Consider the following 19,788-nt stretch of genomic DNA (forward strand, 5'->3'; position numbering starts at 1 on the left):
TAGTGTGGGAATACAGTATTGGGTCCTTTATAGACTGGATCCATCCATCCATCCATCCATCCATCCATTCATTCATCCTTTCTCCTTGCCATAAGAAATGCCTTAGAAGTGATGGCAACTTCAAGAAAAATTGTGTAAATGATGTGAGAATTGTTCCCAGACCTTTCATCATTTTGGTATAATCCACATCTCGGACCACATCAGTGCATCTTTGTATAATCCACAGTGACTGGTGTATTACCAGAGTTTTCATGTGCAATGGCCACTGGATTTTTCTCCTAGTCACTTGTCATTTTTACCACAATAGTCCTATCCCAAAATGTCATTCTAAGCCATTCTCTCACTAAGAAACGTACTTTCTTTAAGTATATATTGAGTTTATCTACACACAAAGCAATGAGCAATGGTGGAAAGATCACAGATTTTGTAGTCCGAAGGTGTGGCTGTGCATTACACTTTTTTCACTTTTTTATTTCTTTTTTTTTCCTTAAGATTTAAAAAATTTATTTGAGAGAGAGAGAGATGGAGAGAGAGCATGAGCTGGGGGGTCGGGGAGAAGCAGGCTCCCCTCGAGCAGGGAGTCCGACACAGGGCTCAGTCCCAGGACCCTGGGATCATGACCAGAGCCGAAGGCAGACGCTTAACCAACTGAGCCACCCAGGCATCCCTGACTTTTTTATTTCTGTCAAGGGGAAATAACTACTTACCTCATCAGGTTTTTTTGAAAATCAAATCAAATACTATATATGGAAGTGCCTTATAAGGTATATAAATGCTAATTGTTTCCATTTTTATTATTACTGGCTAATTTGAGAGCACACCATATATATCCTTTCCAATGCCTGAGTTTCTGAATTTGTTGACTATTATAATTAATTATAATAAATAATATAATAAATATAATATAAATATAATTAAATAAGTTATAATTTTTTCCATTGTAAATGTTTGCTACCACTGTACAGAATATGTTACCCTTCAGATTTGCAAGTAAGAAGTAGTACAAATAGTTGGTATTCTTGCCCTCACTTTTCCCAGGTGGTTACTTTTAAACTTAAGGTAATGCATATTGACTTGTGATCAATATCTTTTATACCAAAGAGCTTTTATTTTCTTTCAGTATCTATGGAATATCTAATACAAGGGACTGTTTAGGCACTTCAGGGAAGAGAAGGATTTATAGGACACCAACCCTCACCCCCAAGAAGAAATTATGTGAACATTTATTTTCTTTTCTGTGTTTTTAAAAATCTGTGTTGTCAAAGGTCTTGAAACACTGTTTTCCCAACGAGACTCCTCAGCTGAACAAAAGGCATACAGTCGTCATATTTCCATTGTTGCAGATGTTCGTAGCTTTACTAGTAGTGATTGGTGAGTGAGTATTTAATCTGAAGCTTATGATCTGGAGTTGATATACAACTTTAACACATCCACAGCATTCAGCTCTTGGTTCTAAAGTCCTGTCTTTGTATTATAAAAAGTCATAATTGGTTTTATTTTGCATCCTTTTCAAAAGATTTAGGCTTAAATAACAAGTCAGATAGATTCAACTAAACAAGTCTTCCCGGTTAGACTGTGTTTGGTTTGTTTTTTTCAAGTTTTCTGAAACAGGGAGAAAATCCAGTCACAAACACCTGATGTTCATGTCATTTGTACTTGAACCCATGTTTGTGGTCAACTGAAATTCATGTGACGTTTGGTTGTTTTTTTCTTGAAAGGAATTTCTGCTTCAGGTAGAAAAGAGTCATAACCCAAGTTTCTTCTGCTCTAATGGGTTGTAAGGAAGTACATTGAGGACGTGCTCATCCACACAGCACACAGACATTCTGCCCCGGAATCCGAGCTCTGATTTACGCTTGCAGAATTTCAATAAAATCATTTCTTGCTTTCTGTAGAATTTTGATTGATTAAGGTCATTCTACCCGTAATTTAAGAGGAATGATAAGAACTTTGAAAGGTCAGATTTAAAAGGTTATGAAATTTAAGGGTGACCACTCGATATTTGCTAGTGTTGAAATACAAGTTTATTAGTTTCTGCAGGTATAAGCTGAAAGATGTAGCCTCTTCTCTATTGATTAGCTGTTATAAATAAAATGCAGGAAAAAATCACAGTAATTCAGACAAATGAGAAAAGGTTTTCTGAATGAGTAAAAATTCAGAATTGTAGAATATTTTAAAATTAGATTTTACCAATTTTGATAAAATAGTAAAAGTTAGGAGAAGGCCTTAGAAAACTTAATGAATAGGCAGGAATAATTTATAATTAGAATATTGATTATTTACAGTTAGGTAAGTTCTACAATTCCTGGCATGCCTAACAACTTGCCTTACAATAACTCTCCCCCAGCCATTTTAATTCACTTTTAACTCATTGGTAAGTCCCTTCTTAATAGTGAAAAGACAAGTTTCACACAGCTTCAGTGCTGAAATCTATCCTATTTTTTTTGTCAAATGTCAGAAGTTAAGATTTTCCCCTCACATTGCTATATGTATCTATCATTTGAGTTCACTTTCACCAGCAGAGGAAATCAAAACACAAAACATCGTAGTAGAAGCTCAGGGCTATATACAGAGGGGACATTGGGAATGAGGCTGGAGGCTTCATTGGGGCTTTAACATGATTCTGTCAGAGCTCCTTCTTCACTTTGACCTGAAAGTTAACACCTTGTAGAATCCTTTAAGATGTGTCAAAAAGTTTTAATCAGAGTTAAAACGTTTATATAAGATTACCTAGGAAGGAAATCTTATATCTACCCTTAGTTAAATTATCCTACCTTTAATTTAAGAAAACTTCCAGGCTTGTATAAGGATAAAATGAGATAATGGGTATGATGAAATGAGTAATGTATATGAACATACTTTATAAGCTATAGAGCACTGGGGTGCCTGGGTGGCTCAGTTGGTTAAGTGTCTGCCTTTGGCTCAGGTCATGATCCAAGGGTCCTGGGATCGAGTCCTACATTGGGCTCCCTGCTCAGCGTTGAGCCTGCTTCTCTCTTTCCCTCTGTCCCTCTACCACACGCCGTCTGGCTCGTGCTTGCTGTCTTTCGCTCTCAAATAAATAAAATCTTAAAAACGAAACAAAATTATAAAGCACTGTAGAGATTTATATATTATGAACTGAGCACTGTAATTTTTTCATGGAAGTGCTTGTTTCTTGTAATACCATTTCCTTTCTTTAACTTAGAAATGTCAAATAAATGTGGGTAATATTTTTTTTTAAGGTTTTATTTATTTGTTTGAGAGAGCATGAGTTGGGGAGAGAGAGAGAATCTCTCAAGCAGAACCCATGCCACGCATGGAGCCTGATGTGGGACTCAATCCCATGATCCCAAGATCATGACCCATGCCAAAACCAAGAGTCGGATGCTCAACCGACTGAGCCACCCAGGTCCCCCAGATGTGGTTAATATTTATCAAATGCCTAGTATGTGTTGATGAAGACCCTATTAATAATTTAAATGCTCATTGTTCTCTGTATTTAAGTAGAATCTATTATTATATCTACTTAAATATTATTTGTTACTTTCTTTTTAAAAATATAGAAGTCATGTATGAATACATTCTCTTTGTAGATGATTCAAGGATGCCAAGTGATGGAGGGAAAAGTGAGAAAGGCTGTTTCTAATACCCCTTCTCTTTCCCTCTCCAGAGGTGCCAACATTTAAGTTATATCTTTATAGTGTGTTTTCCTTACATTTACATTCATATATATGTGCTTTTTAAGAAAAAAATCAGTGAAATTATACTGCAGTTTATATTTTTTACTTGACAGTGTATCTTGGATAGCTTTCCATGTCCGTATATATTGTCTTCATTATTTTGGACAAATGCACAATATGCTAGAATATTATAGCATAATTTAAAATGTAAGATCCATGAGAACAGGAACCCTGTCAGTTTTATATTCTGATATGTCTCTGGTGCCTGGAACAGTAAGTAATACTGTTGTGGAAGTGTTTGCCTATTCCTCCCCGAGTGCATGTGAGAATCATTTTCCAGGGGAGATAGCTGGATGTATTTTTGAAGACCGCCTTTAGTTAAATTGTCTTCTAGTTACATTGTCTTCTAGTTTCTAGTGTTGCTGGTGAGAGATACACCAGTTTTATTCTGGTTTCTGTGCAGGTAACTTGTTTTTGTCTCCCAAAAACGTTCAAGGACTTCCTCTTTACCTTTAGTGTTCTGATAATTTACAACAGTGTGTCTAGACAGATGTGGGGTTTTTTCACTCATCCTCATTGGCACTCATTGAACCTTTTAAGCTGCAAAGACACTCCTTTTTTCAGCAGTGGAAAACATTTTTTCTTCCATCTTATTGTTTTTTCTCTATCATCCTTTCTCTTCTCTCCTTCTGAGACTCCTCTTGGGTCAGTGTTAAATTTCTGTGTATATCGTCCATGCTTTTTAACCTTTCTCTTTCACTTTGTCATTTCATGGAATTTGGGGCAGGAAGGGAGATAAATAAATATGTTCTGTTTGCCATCTTGAGCGAGTTTCCTGACATAGTTCCTTTTATCCCATAAGGCTGACTTTTTACAAAATGTCTGTCATTTCATTTGTCTCAACAATCTGTTTCTAAAGGAAAATGAGTCATATTTTATAATAATCAATGGAAGGTTGATATTGCTTAACATACTTTTGTGTTACAGTCAGATTTTTTTGGAAGATACCGTCTTTAAAAAAAAAGTAGTGCCATTTAGAAATTAGGTTCACTTGCCTTGTGCTATTGGGAGTGAGCCCAGTCGCATTAAAAAAATGTGTTGGTATCTAATCACTCATCAGGTCCAGGCAGCTCCAAGTGCTGATAAAGGCCTTGATGCTTCTCCAGATGTCTGTTCTAAGTGTTAGCTCCAGGTGCAGTAAGCAGAATATTTGGAGCTGGCACATAGATTCTCAACCACAAAGTATGGCTACAAATCAAAGTTGTAGGACCTTGGTCTTCTAGAATCATGGTTCACAAACCTACTTGAGCATCAGAATCACCTGTGGCACTTTATGAAAATATAAGTGTATGGACCCTTGTTGGACCTGTCAGATCAAAATCCTGAAGGGAGTGGGGCTGGGCTTCTGTATATCTTTAAAGGCTCTAGAGGTTATGCTGGTATGCAGTCAAGGATGAGAACCACTGTTCTTAGAGACCCTCTGAATGTATTTTCTCCTCCTCGTGCCTTATTTGGGGAGGGGGGGAGCTATCTAGCATTCTTTGGTACAAATGCATCATAATTTACTTAACTGGTACCCTCTTGCTAGACTTTTAATTTGCTTCTAATCTTCTATTATTACAAATTACTCTAATAGATATCCTGATATATATAACTTTGCATGCATTTGTGGTTATATTCATGAGATAAATTCCTAGAAGTGGAATTGCTCAGGCAAAGGTTATGTTTGTGAATTTGAGAGAGAGGTTTTTTGTCTGTGAATAGACGCCTTTTAAGTCCTCAGGTATTACATTCTTAGACTGAAAATATTCTTACATCTTGGAAGTCCTTACATTTTGTTATCATTTCTAATTAGGCCAGTACTAAGGTGGAAGTGGACATGGAGAAAGCAGAGAGCCTGCAGGTGACAAGAGGAGACTTTCTTGCTTCTTTGGAGAATGATATCAAACCAGTGAGTATGGATATTGAGTGATGGATAAGCCAAAAAATAATCGTAATTCAAGAGAAAAGTAAATGCCATTTTACTCAATATTCTGTAAGGTTATATCATACATATTTTTAAAAATCAGGAAATCTCAATATTGGAAGTGTCCAGTATGAGAAACATTTGCGCATTAATGCTGGTGGCTGGGTAATTTATCAGGACTTAATTGACATTATTTCTCATGATAGGGAGATCGCCATCTCATAACACTTGGTATTGTCAGAGTTAATTTTTGCCATTCAGTCGGATGTAAAATGAGATTTAATTTTGATCTTGATTTGTACATCACTGATTATTTATAAAGTTAAGCATCTTTCCATATGTTTATTGGCCATATGAGTGTCTTCTGTGAAATGCTATTTGTGTCTTTTGCCTATTTTTCTGTTGTATTGTTTATTCTTTATTTTTATTTGGTCTGCATAAGTTCCTTATATATTCTTGACAATAATTATTTGTTGCAAGTATCTCCTTTAAAGACAAAAATTAGTTTGTTTTAGCCCTGTCTACTTTATGATTATTGTGACTTTTAAATATAAAATAATTACTTTCAAAAGTTATCAAGTAATGGAAATGATTTAATCTTTTGCTGCTGTCATCTGTAATAATTACCAAAAGTATTAGAGCCTGGCCTAACTGATTTATCGCAAGAATTTTTTAATGACAAATAATTTGTTACCAGGAAGGGTAAACTAAGATAACTTAGTCAAGTAATTAATAATTTACTTTTATTTATTGCACGGGCCTGGGGTATAAAACAGAAAATAAAATGACAGAATAAGTAAGGAAGACTCCTACATTTGGTTAGCCAGGGAGGGTCACCCCTTCCTGGTTCAGGTATCTTGTTGCTGCTGCTGCCGTGAGGCTTGGAGCATGTACTTGGAATCATTACAGACAAAAGCCAGCCAGTCCACATATTTCCTACAGTAGCCATTCAACCAGTGTTTCCTAGGCCCTTTATAACTTTATACAGGGCCATTCAGTGTCCCGTATCCAGAAGAGGGAATGATATCTTTCTTCTGTATTCAGGAATCAGAAGTGTGTGCAAGGACGAGAGGGTGGTCTGCAAGTGATTTGGTGGCAAAGTAACACAGTAATGAGACCACCTTATACTGTTAAGAGACAGTATTACAGATAATGACTTTCTGTGAGGCTCAAGTTCTAATGTTAAAATCATTCCATATGTTGGGTAATGAAAAACTGACTTTTTGAAGGATGTGATAATTTTTTGAAATTTGAAATTCTCAAGATATGTGACCCTTAGATTACGTTCGGTTGTTTTCCTACTCATTTCTTTACTTGTGAACCTTATGAAAACACAATTCAATTAAGTCACTAAGTACTAACATCACTGACTCCTCTTGGGAGCTGGTTTGATGGGAGTTACAATGTGAAAGCTGAAGCTGAAAATGAAGAGGGATGTGATTTAAGCTCTAATATGTAATGAACACACATAAGATTATTATATAGTAATTGCTTTTATTTCCTTTTTCTCATACTTCAGTCTTTCAGTATAGCTTCTCCTTTCTACCTCATTCTAAATTTTGTGTTTACAAACCTAGGCTTACCTTGGTGCCATTTAACTTATGTCCTATGTCCCCTGCTACCAAGCCGATGTGGACAAGATCTTCTCATTACCATTTCATTTCCCATTTTAATCCGAGACCCCTGCAGTCAGTGTGAGGATAGTATCTCTGTCTGCTGAGCCAACTGCTTCTAAGTCCATAACCTCTTTTTCTCTTTGTTCTTAACAGAAGGCCACAACCAACGTACTCCTTACAGAAATAAGCACATTGAAACTACCCTTTCTCAGGGATCATGAGGGCTTGGGCTCTTGTAGAATCTGACCCTAGAATCTATGTTTTTTTCTATTAAGTCACCCAAAGTCACTCTCCCACCACTGGGTCAAAGGTTAAATGAGAAATTATAAAGTAATGGGTTTTTTATTTTTGGTTTTATTTGCTTTTCAAGCTTTTTACATGAATATGGGATATTGCTCAACACTTTTAGTGTGTAGGAATTATTACTCATCTTTTATACCTTTAAGTATTTTAATTTTTATACTAACACTCAAAATGCTTTAAATTATCCTTTTCCTCCATAGGCATTTGGCACAAACCAAGAGGATTATGCAAGTTACATTATGAATGGTATTATCAAATGGGGTGATCCAGTTACACGAGTTCTAGAAGATGGGGAGCTGCTGGTTCAGCAGACTAAAAATAGTGACCGCACACCACTGGTTAGCGTCCTTCTGGAAGGTGAGAAAGTATGAGGAGATGGCATTCAAAGTTAAAAAGAAAAAAACCCAAAACACAAAAAATACTTTTACAAAGTTATTTAGCACATTCCAGAAAAATGAATTATTTTCCGTTCTAAATCTATTCATGATCTAAAAATAGTAATCCAGTCTATGTGCCAATATTGTGCATAAATTAAAATTTTCTTGGGGTAGAATGTTACTAATGAATGATAGCAACAAGTTTTCTTGTGGAATCGTATCTAAATTTCTGTCACTTAATTGACTATGTGCTACCATAGAGTACTTGAGTCAATTAAATAAATATTCACTGAGTGCTATGTTACATAACAGACTGTATGATAGCACAAAGTACTTGATTCAATGAAGTAAGTATTCATTGAGTAAAATGTTTTAGGCATTGAACTGGTTGCTGGGGATACAAAGACATTCACAGAATTCAGTCTGGTCACAAAAAAAGACATGTAAACAAATTCTTAACTACAGTATATATGTGTAAAGGTGTGTGTGAATGCCAGTCATTTTGCCCAGGGATGATCAAAGAAAGCTAAAGGTGGTGTTTAATGTAGACTTTGAAGGATTAGTTAGGATTTTACCAAGTAGACAGAAAGGCAAGGACATTCTATTCACTAGTTACTTGTTTATAGTTATGATTAGTACCACGGAAAGGTTTGGTGAGTCCACATGACAGAGGAACCTAACTCCTTCTGAAGTCTGGGAGTGAGGGCCTCCTGAAACATATTAAGCCAAGGCCTGAAGGATGAGGAAAAGCTGGCCCAGCAAAGTAAGTGGGGAAGATGTTCTAGGTAGAGGGATCGGCATGTTAAAAGACCTGGGTGGGAAGGGGATTGAAACAGAAAGGGATGTTGGCTAGCCATGAAACTGAAGAAGTAGACAGGAGCCGGTTCGTACACAGCCTTGTAGACCATAGTAAAGATTCAGTCTGTGTCTGAGGGGCAATGGAAGCCATTTGTAGGGTTTTAAGCAGTGAAGCAACATGATAAGATTTGTATTTTCAAAACCTCACAACTGCTTTGTGGTAGAGAATAGATTAGAGGGTCAGAAAAGATACAGGATAAACCAATGGTTAGAAGCAGTTGTATTAATGCATCTTAATGAGAGCTGATTGTGATTTAAAGTAACATAGGGTAGTGGAGATGGAGATAAGTAGACCATTTTGAGAAATATGTAGGAGAGAGAATAAAAGAGACTTCATTATGATTATTAATGATTAATCATAATTAAGCCAACATTCTTTGAACTGTTACTTTCTAGTCGCTCTACTGGCACTTTACACTTATTGTCTTCTTTAAACCCCACTTCAGTCTTCTGAGGGCAGATGCTTCTGTTAGGCCTATTTGGTAGATGGGGAAGCTAAACTTAGAAGTATTAAGTAACTATATTGAATATGGGGAAGAGTTATCAAATACAATCGCCAGGTTTCTAGTATACACGGCCTGGTAAATGGTGCAGTTTAGTAAGACTGGGAACACTAGTGGAGAAGCAGATTTCAGGAAGAAAGATTATGAGTTCAGTTTTGGATATGTTGAGTTTGAGGTTCCTGTTGGATAATTGAATTGGAAATGTTGAGCAGCCTATTGGATATGTGGGCGCAGAAGAGAGGTGTGGCTGGCAGTAACATTCATGAGTTGTTGTTGAATCCATGGGAGTTGGGTGAGGTGGCTTACAGAAGGGGTATAAGTTGAAAAGGAAAGGGGGCCTAGAACTGATCTCTGAGGTGTGTCAACATTTAAAAACCAAGTAGAGCAGGAAGAGTTGACAGAGGAGACTGAGCAAGAGGTAAGAGGGAGAGAAAGAGAAGGAGCTATTGCAGAAGTCAAGAGAAGTGTTTTTTAGAAGAGGAGTTATCCATTGTATCAAATATTCCTAAGAAGCCAACAGAGAAAGTGTCTGTTGGATTTGGTGACATGGAGGTCATCGGTGACCCGCATGGGATCCTGTTCCATGTAATGGCAATGGAAGCCAGAGGGTTTGTTTGAGGATGGAGGAAGATGGAAAGTGAAGGTGGCCAGTGTAGATAATTATTTTGAGTATTTCCATTTTGAAGGGAGAAGAAGGAGTGGTGTTGAGGGGTGTGAGTCCAGAAAGAGTTTTTTGCTGTTTATTAAACTGTTAGGTAGATTAAAGCATGCCAGAATGCTGTTGGACAGACTGTAGGGAAGAGGAAGATGTGGAACAGATGGGGAAGAAGATACAGTCAGGGTCAGGTTCCCGAGAAGATGGGAAGGAAGAATTTGTTGGTTTATGGATGGAAGAGGGACACATCTTCCATTTCACAGAAGGGAAAGAGGAGATGTCCAAAGACAGTTAAGTTTATAGATTTGGTTGCCTTTATGAGAAGGCCTAACTAAATCTTTAAAATTTTAGCTTTTTAAGTCACATTTGCTTCTGTAAGGCAGTTTTTCCCTGTCCCGATGTCATCTCCTAAGAAGATCATATTTTTTTGTTAGACATATAAGATCATATTTTTTTGTTAGACATATGATTTGATGGAACTAATAACATGAGTACAGATATGCATTCTTTCTTTTTGAATGCATTCTTTTTTTTTTTAAGAAACAAAACCCCTGCATTTTATATATTTAGCCAGAAGTTTGAAAGATTAAGACTGTGAGAAAGAAAGAAGGAATGTATTTCATCATACCTTTGAGAAATGCTAATCAGTTCATTAAGTTTAGTTGCTAATAAATAAGAGAAAACATGTCTGCTATGAAACTGTGTCAGGAAATGTTAATGAGCAACTAGTTGAGACCTCAGTACATTGTGGGTAAACGTTTAAACTTGTTTTATTCCCCTTTGCTTAGGTTGGCTTTTTTCCCCTGACTTGCTCCTATCTTTACGCAGGCCCTCCTCATAGTGGGAAGACTGCTTTAGCAGCGAAGATTGCAGAGGAATCCAACTTCCCCTTCATCAAGATCTGTTCTCCTGATAAGATGATTGGCTTTTCTGAGACAGCCAAGTGTCAGGCCATGAAGAAGGTATCAAGATTTTTACTTTCATTTTACTCTCCTATCTCCCTTTAGATACGCGTGTGTACACATGTACCTGTATATCTATCTTCGTACATGTAGATCTGTAAAAGCCATAGCAACCATGTTCTCAAGTGAGCTCAATTATCAGCAGAATTTGGGGGGAAACAGTGACTGTTTTAGGTAGATTTAACTTTGTAATGCAGTCTTACTAGCATTTATCTTCCAAATTATGAGGGCTTTTTTAAGATTTTATTTATTTGTTTGAGAGAGAGAGACTCCCCGCTGAACAGGCAGCCCGATTTGGGGCTCAATCTCAGGACCCTGAGACCATGACCTGAGCCGAAGGCAGATGCTTAACCAACAGAGCCACCCAAGCGCCCCCAAATTATGTTTTGTTTAATACATATTACAGTTAATTTTCATTTCCTAAGTTTGTATTGACTTGATTGAAAGAAAGATCAAGTTAAAAGTATTTGAGTAGAGGGGCGCTTGGGTGGCTCAGTCAGTTAAGTGTCCCACTCTTGAGTTCTGCTTAGGTCATGACCTCAGGGTCCTGGGATTGAGCCCTATTGGGCTCTGTGCTCTGCGCAGAGTCTGCTTGTACCTCTCCCTTTGCTCCTCCCTTGTTCACTTTCTCTCCCTCTGTTTCTCTCTCTCAAATAAATAAAATCTTAAAAAAAGAAGTATTTGAGTCAAGTGGAGCAAATTCATTTAGGATTTTTTTTTTAATCAGTGTACAAAATCACACAAATTCATTTAGGATTTTTTTTTTAATCAGTGTACAAAATCACACATAGTCAATTAGGTTGACTATGTAGTTTGGGAAAGAACAGAAGTACATCATTGGAAAGATATTTTCAAAACCCCTACAAAGGGATGGTGGTCTATTAGGACAGTCAGAGTCTGCTTGGCAACTTAATGCAGCCCTCATCCTTCTTCGTTTCTCTGAGTGCCATTTGTCACCTTCTTAACTCAGCTGCTTTAAACCATCAGTGAAAGTTAGAGCCACATAGAATAGAATCCTAGAGCTGTAAGGACTCTAAGACCGCCCGGTCCATCTCTCTTACATTCAAGCAAGTGCCATTTATGGCTTCTAGGATAGTAAGTGGCTACTCTTTAAAAAAAGTCACTGATGAAGACATAATGACTGTTTCATGTCACTTGGCAGCCTGTGTTCCCACTGATATTCTGATTTGGTATACTCCCAGGCAGTGAAGAAGTTATTTTTTTATATCTAGTTGAAGTATTTCTTTTACTTAAATCTGATTTTTCATGCTTGATCTTTCATAGGTGTGAACTGACTGTTAGTTAAAGAGATGTGGGAAAATCAGAATCGGAGAAAAGAGCTTTGAGAATTGGGGTGCTGCCTAATAAAGACAGCTCCGGAGTTCTTTTTTTTTTTTTTTTTTTTTAAGATTTTATTTATTTATTTGACAGAGAGAGACAGCCAGCGAGAGAGGGAACACAAGCACCAGGAGTGGGAGAGGAAGAAGCAGCCTTCCCAGTGGAGCATGGAGCCTGACGTGGGGCTTGATCCCAGGACCCTGGGATCACGCCCCGAGCCTAAGGCAGACACTTTAACAACTGAGCCACCCAGGTGCCCCAGCTCCAGAGTTCTTTAACCTTGCTCCTAGGACCCCAATTTTTAGAGATAGAGGATACAGTTACTTTAGGTTTTTTTAAGAGAAAAGACTGGAGGAAAGATAATATTTTAAAAGAAGCAGACTCCAAAAAAATGTAAGTTTGAGAAGTTAGCTTCTTGTTTGTGCAGATGGCAGAAGATTGTTCCCGTAGCATTCTTGAAATGGATGCAAGGGGCAGAGCTGGAACCAGGATTCTTGCCTGTACCATCAAGATAAATATTCTGTGGGACGCCTGGGTGGCTCAGTTGGTTAAGCGTCTGCCTTTGGCCAAGGTCACGATCCCTGGTCCCTGGGTTCTGTGTCGGGCTCCCTGCCCAGTGGGGAGTCTGCTTATCCCTCTCTCTCTCCCTCTGCCCCTCCCCTTGCTCGTGCTCTCTCTCTTACTCACTCTCTCAAAATAAACAAAATCTTTTTAAAAAGATAAATATCATATATAAAAGTCTTTGAAGTTGGGTGTGAAAGAGAGGGAAATGTTGCCAGACAGAAAAAGAACTTAAATATCATAGTCCGTTTATTCTGTGTCTGAGGTGAAACCAGTAGTATCTCTCCTTCTGGGGAAAATCTAGACAGAATCACTAGAACCAGAAACTTCCCTAATGTAGGTGGGGGTGGCTTTTCTTTTTTGTTTTTTTCCCCTCTAAAGGAAACCTAAACAACTTCCTCTGGTCAAACTTTAAATAATAGCCCTTGGAATCCGTGGCCATTGAATGTAGCGTTTAATTGCACAGCTAATTCTGTTCGCATTTCCCTAACTCCATCTAGTCCTTGTATTTGTTCAAAAGTAGTCGTCTCCTTTGCAGATGGTAAATTACTCCAGTGCTTTTCACCAGCTGCCAGCTTCTACCTCAGATGTACTCTGAGATGTGGGTGGAATGGTCCTAGTTTTTCTATAAAGTTTTAAAAAAGCACTTTAGGCTCCTGCAGATCAAAGCTGCTTTGTAAGTGTGAGATATTATCATTTTTATTATTTTAATCTCTTGCAAATTGACTTGAGGGGGGAAGGTAATATGTGCTGGGTTTAGAGGCTTAAATGGTTAAATTAATGGCTTAATAACTTATGATTTAATCTTTAAATTGTTAAAGCCTTTCAAGGTAGAGTTTTAGATGAGTGGAAGGCTAAGGAATAGAAAAATAAGTGTCTATACAAGCTTATTCAAAATTGTTTCGATTCATGATTCACTGTCTGGATCATCCATACACCCTTAAAGTTACAAAAATTATTTCCATGTCACCAGTATAATAAATTCATATTAGACTTTTTTGTTTTCTCTGGGGAAAAAAAAAAAGTCATTCCCTGTAACTAAAGTACAGGAACAAAAAATGAAGCATAGGTGTCTTAGAAATATATTAAAAATATTGCAAAATCTTTCCCTGCAAATAGTTTTCACATTGTTGCCTAATGATAGGTTGACAAAAGCCTGCGGGCTCAAACCAGTCTAAAGGTGCTAAGTCTTCCAGGCTGCTTTTGAAAATGAAATATAAACGCCATTCCTCAGTACTTCTTGTCTACCTCCCACTGCTGTTCTCTTCCCTTCATTTTTAGTGTTAGGATGGGAAGATATTTTCTTTCTTTCTTTCTTTTTTTTCAGAGCACAAATAATCTATAATTTTTTATCAGTTCTGAAAAGACATTTTTTTTCTTTTAAGTGCTGCTCCTCCCCAGTGATGCAGCTTTTCTAATCACAAAAATAATTTAGAAAATACAGAAAAGAGCACAGAAGAAAAAAAAAAGGAGTCCATATTTGTCCTTCAATTTTCTTCTATAACACACACACACACACACACACACACACACACACACACATTGTTTATTGGGGATCACACTGGACATACTGTTTTTTGTTTTGTTTTGTTTTGTTTTTTTGTTAGATTTTATTTATTTATTTCACAGAGAAAGCCAGCCAGCGAGAGAGGGAACACAAGCAGGGGGAGTGGGAGAGGAAGAAGCAGGCTCCCAGCGAAGGAGCCTGATGTGGGGCTCGATCCTAGAACGCTGGGATCACGCCCTGAGCCGAAGGCAGACGCTCAACAACTGAGCCACCCAGGCGCCCCTGGACATACTGTTTTAAACCTGCTTTTTTTCACTTAATACATTATGGCTCTTTTTTCAGTGTCATTAAAATGTATCTCAGTATTATGTTAATAGATGTACAGTATTCATTTAAACCCATTTTGCTGGATGTTTAGTTTGTTTCCAGGTTTTTTCACAATTAAAAATAATATTCTGTAGAACTACCAAACTAGGGAAATCACTACTCCCCATTGTCTTACTAGATTTTTTAAGAGTAGCATCACATTTTAATGGCTGAGAACTTGGGCTTAGGTTTCGAATAGATCTGCCTTTGAATCCCAGCTCCACCACACTTACCAGGTCTTATAGTCACTTAACCTATAAGCCTCTGTTTTGTTGCCTATGAAATGAAGATAATATTCAGAATTAAGTGAGATGATAATCTATGTAAAGTATCATGCAGTGCCTTGGGATATCATATGTGCTCAATAAAGTGTAGAGGTTATTTTTACATATCATTATTACTGTATATACATTTCTGGTTATTTCCTTAGGATAAATTCTCAGAATTGGGATTGCTAAAGTAAAAACATTAATATTTTGAAGATTTTTGATAAAGATTGGTATCAAAACTCTTATGTAAAAATACTGCTGATTTATAAAGTCCACCTCTTCAAAAAGTTGTACCAATTTACACTTGTAGCCCCATCATGTGAGTGTCCATTGCCTTGGGCTCTCACCCACATTTGATTTTATTAAAATATTTTTTTTTTTTTGCCAGGCTGCCTGGCTGGCTGAGTCGATGGAGTGTGTGCCTCTTGATCTCGGGGTTGTGGGTTCAAGCTCCATGTTGGGTGTAAACATTACTTAAAAATAACATCTTTAACAATTAATTAAAATATTTTTTGCCAATTTGAGAGGTAAAAGATTAGCATTTAAAATTATTTCTTCAGCTACATTTTAATAATGAAGTGCTCAAGTTAAAAGATTTTTTAAGTGTTTTATAATGGCAATAGTTTGTGAAACTCAGACATATTATAATTTCATACAATTTAACACATTAATTTTTCTTAAATTGAGGTGGTCTGATTCATTGATTCATAGAACATCTTTATATACCATTTTATTACTTAAACCAAGAGGTAAGAGTTTTTGTTAGTAGAGAGGGTCATTCAGCTTGCTTTAGTGAGTATCTTAGATTTAATTGTAATTAAGCTGTTGCTTCTTGTTCACATATGGATGATGCTAAAAATACATGAAAGTAGTTTATTTTCAATTAATTTAAATTCTACCTTGTACTTCTCGTAATTTGCTTAATAAATCCTTTCTCCATGGATAAACTCCTCAACACTGCCATTATCCTCACGTTGGGGGGGGGTGGGCGGAGATACCATATGTTCCATTAAGATGTTTGAAGGGTTTACAGATCTTCTTCTCCCCCATTTTATGTTTGTTTCCCAACTCCGTTCTGTTTTTAAATTTTAGTTCCTTTATCCATATTCACATCTATATTTTTTAAAAATCTATTTTACTCATTCTGTTAGTGGCATTAAATGAACAAAAGAACAGAACAGTAGAGTTTGATTTTAACTAGTTACCTAATCTTGATGCTTTCTGAGTGCACAATCAGTACAGAGAGGAAATAGAACAACCTGACGTGACTAAATTGAACAAAATTAAGTAGGAATATCAGTGACTTATAAAACTATACCCGTTAATAACATAATATAGTCTTGTTTTTAAAGGACTGAAAATTAATGGAAGAAATTTTCCTTTCCACTAGCTTTGCAAGAAGGAAATAATCTTCTTTGAATATCCTCCTGTAAATCCCACTGCAAATTGTAGTCTGTACAGAACAGAATCATGGTGCCTAATCCTCCTCTTTTCATGGTTTAGTCCATACAAAGAGCAGAGCTGGAAATTGGATCTTTTGACAGCAGTTACTAAGCAACAGAATTTGGATGTTTTTGGTTAACATCCTAATATATCATGTAGCTGATTTGTCGAAGTTTGTGCACGTATTAACTGAGAGAAGTGGGCACTCCGGAAGTGACTACAGGTCCCCGTACGGCTGGGGGGTGGGCGCATGTTGTTGTTTTGTTTAATACACTTTGTCTCTTGGCGTTTGTTTCTCTTGGGCACACAAAGGAGGACGGTGCAGCCTTTAGTAGAACTTTTAAGACCTTGTGACTTTTTATATTATTAAGAATACCCCACTCTGTGGTTTGTGTTATGTAAAAAATGTAAGAATTTTTCCTGAAAAGCAGGGAGAACAAATGAGGGATTTTAAGGTCATTCCAGGAAGCTTTAGTGCTTTGCCAAAAGTTTAGGTCCACTTCCTGAGGCAGTTTCATTAGAAGACAGCTAATGTTTGCTTGGTCTACTCCCAAGTTATTTTTAGAAACTAGAGATTATTACTGATAGCACCGATTTGAATTTGCTCATTTACGTTTTTATATGCTACCAAATATGATTAGGGTAGGCTTTCAACTAATTGCTGACAGATTTACTGCATTAGGGATTTTTCTAAGTCATCAGATTCCTACTGTCATCAGATTCCTACTAACTAGGTACTTCACGCCAACCACTTCAGAATTGAGATGAACTCTTCAGCCCCAGAAGAACCAGAGAATTTGGCTTCACTTACCTCAGAGCACTAATGAGGTGATAGAAAATGGGGGACGGAATCCACTTAGAACACGCTTTGCTGTGGTTTGTGATTCTGAAAGGCTGGGATTAACATGGAGCTAATGTTGGCGTGTTCCCATTTGTACTCATGGAGACTCCAGAATCGGCAGCTGCCGCCCCTCCCCTCCACACAGGTGGCTCCTCGCTCGTCTGTAGATTCCAGGAGTGGGCTCGGTGCCGAGAGCGCTTGCAGGGTCCTCGCGGACCGTATTCAGACCTGCCCCGCGCCTCCCTGTCCTCCGGCTTGCATAGCGCATGCAGCACGTTCTTGCCTTCAGCCCAGCTCCTCACACTGGTTTGTGTCTTAGGACCTCGTACCTACTTTGCCCACAAGAGGGTTGGTACCAGAGAGCAGAAGTAGACTGTGGGATTCTCTGCTTTCTAGAGCTACTATTCATCTTCTAGAATAGACCTCTCATTACGTCCATGTTGACTGATGCCACTCTTTCACACACTTTTTCTTTCTTCGGTTCTTCAGATTTTCAGACTTCTCCCCGGCCTCGAAGACTACATATACTGATAATTTTACCTGCTCTCAGGAAACAGCCTGATAAAACTAGGATGACCAGACATTCTGATTTGCTTTGAGCAATCCTGGTTTTTACCTGTTAATTCAGCATGATTATTAACAGTGCCCCCCTTTCAGGTGTCCTGGTTTGCGTGATAACTGTTTCTCTGATCCCCAACTGATAACCTCTCCAAGAAAAGGCTTTAAGTGTCATACATTCGTAGTACTAATTGAGAGGATCTGAATTTAAATTTATTTTTAAAGAGTTTTTGACATACAGCCACTAGCCCCAGCTGCAGCCCACCTGCCTCCCTGGTGCTCGGCGTCATTCGATCTGGAGCAGGCACTGTGTCTGCCAGGTGCTGTTAGCAGGGGCAAGTTTGGCACTTCAGTTCGAGTGGGCAGTTTGTACAATTCTACTTTTTTTCTGCAGCTTTCTTTCTGGTCCATCTCCTCCTTTTTTGGGTTTATCTACCTAAAGTTGTGGTAGAACTTCCCAGCTCACTCTGTAAATCTCTCACTTAGATGTTCACCTGGCAGTGAATTGCATGTACTTGCCAGTCAAATCTGTCTTCTTAGTGAACGTTGTGCTGGGGCCTGGACCAGGGGGCGAGGAATGGAAGGGGCTGAGGAGACTAGGCCGAAAACAAGGATCCAGAGAAGTGGTGACTTTGTATTACATTAGTGACTAGGTAAGGCAAAGAATTATGTGTGGAAGAAGTGAAAGGGGTGTGTGTGTTTAAATTAGAGCAGAGTTGCCACCCAAAGGAGTTTCAGGTCAACTGAAACTGGTCAAGTTACAACTGGAATTGCACAGCCTTTGTCATGGTTAGTAGGTTGTTAAGAGAGTTAGCCCTGAGTGCTCCTCTCCTCATGATAGTAATTAGTACATTATGAGCTGTCTGTAAAAAAAAAAAAAAAAAAACAAACCTACATTAAATGACTGCCATAGGTACTTTTCTTCTCAAGTCTTATAGGTAAATCATGCAGTCAGCTATGAAGTGATCTGTAAGGCTTCGTGAACACAGTATCTGAGATACACTGGTGAGACAGTGTACAGTTTATCATCAGTTTTGACCCCAGCAATGTCCTGAGTAAGGTTCCTGTAGCTGAGTAAGCTCTATATTGTTCTTGAGAAGGGAGAAGGGCTGACTTGGGAAAAATAGAGTACTGCAAATATCCTGGGCCCCTCTGACTCCAATCCACGCTAGTCCAGCCTGACAGACGGAGCTATATGCTTGCATCAGAGCCTTTAGTAGAATTCTGAAAAATGATTTGAAGAGCAAGTGTATTTTCAGTGACTCCTTGACATCACCAGAGTTCATAGAATACCACATTGACTGCTCTCTTGGTCCAGTCTTCAAAAAAAAAAAAACATAGCCAAGAACTACTGTGAATCTGCTTCTAAACTTTTCTCCTGTCTTGGATTCACCAACTCAAAGCTTGATCATTATGTATCAAGAGGTTGAAATAAATGTCCTATTTTTCTTCCCTTTGTGGGGCGGGAGGGAGGGTGGTGCAGGGAGAGGTAAAGGGCTCCTATTTCGCTGGTCTTTACATGTACTCATGATCCATCCCCAAACCAGCTTCTCCTCTGTCCTCTATTTCAGTAGCCAAACCAGAAAGAACCCTCCACTCTAGTTTCTTCCTCATTACCACAACTATTCATCACCAAGTCCTTTCAGTTCTGCCTTCTAAATATCTCTAGAATCCATCCATTTATCGGAACACCTACTCCCCTTCCCACTTCCAGACCACCATTAGCTTTCACCTGGAGTTCTATAGTATTAAACAATGATTACTCCCCTCTGATGCTTTTCTATATAGTAGCCAGAAAAATGTTTCTAAATCATGAACTTGACATGGTGGTCCATTATTTAAAATCCTTTAGAGGCTTTTTATTGCCTTTATAATAAAATTTCAACTGGTATGAAATTTTTAAGACCCTCCATGTCCAGGCCCTTCTGTCACCTCTTCTGCTTCATCGCTCACCTACCATTCCCTATGCATACCACACTAAGACCTCTTCATTTTAATTCTTA

The 19,788-nt window shown here is 38.0% G+C and overlaps 1 protein-coding gene across 1 annotated transcript in view; it reads left to right on the forward strand.

The window, feature by feature from the left end:
• The window catches only part of NSF (N-ethylmaleimide sensitive factor, vesicle fusing ATPase), a 147,125-nt gene that overhangs the window by 94,321 nt on the left and 33,016 nt on the right, over positions 1–19,788 (forward strand). The window contains exons 13-15 of the mRNA XM_045814603.2: positions 5,518–5,613; positions 7,748–7,904; positions 10,769–10,902. Of these exons, the coding sequence (XP_045670559.1) occupies positions 5,518–5,613; positions 7,748–7,904; positions 10,769–10,902 (387 nt within the window). The remainder of the gene's footprint in view (positions 1–5,517; positions 5,614–7,747; positions 7,905–10,768; positions 10,903–19,788) is intronic.

This window comes from Ursus americanus, chromosome 23 (assembly GCF_024610735.1).
Source record: "Ursus americanus isolate L20-20 chromosome 23, mUrsAme1.1.p, whole genome shotgun sequence".
Classification (NCBI taxonomy): domain Eukaryota; kingdom Metazoa; phylum Chordata; class Mammalia; order Carnivora; family Ursidae; genus Ursus; species Ursus americanus.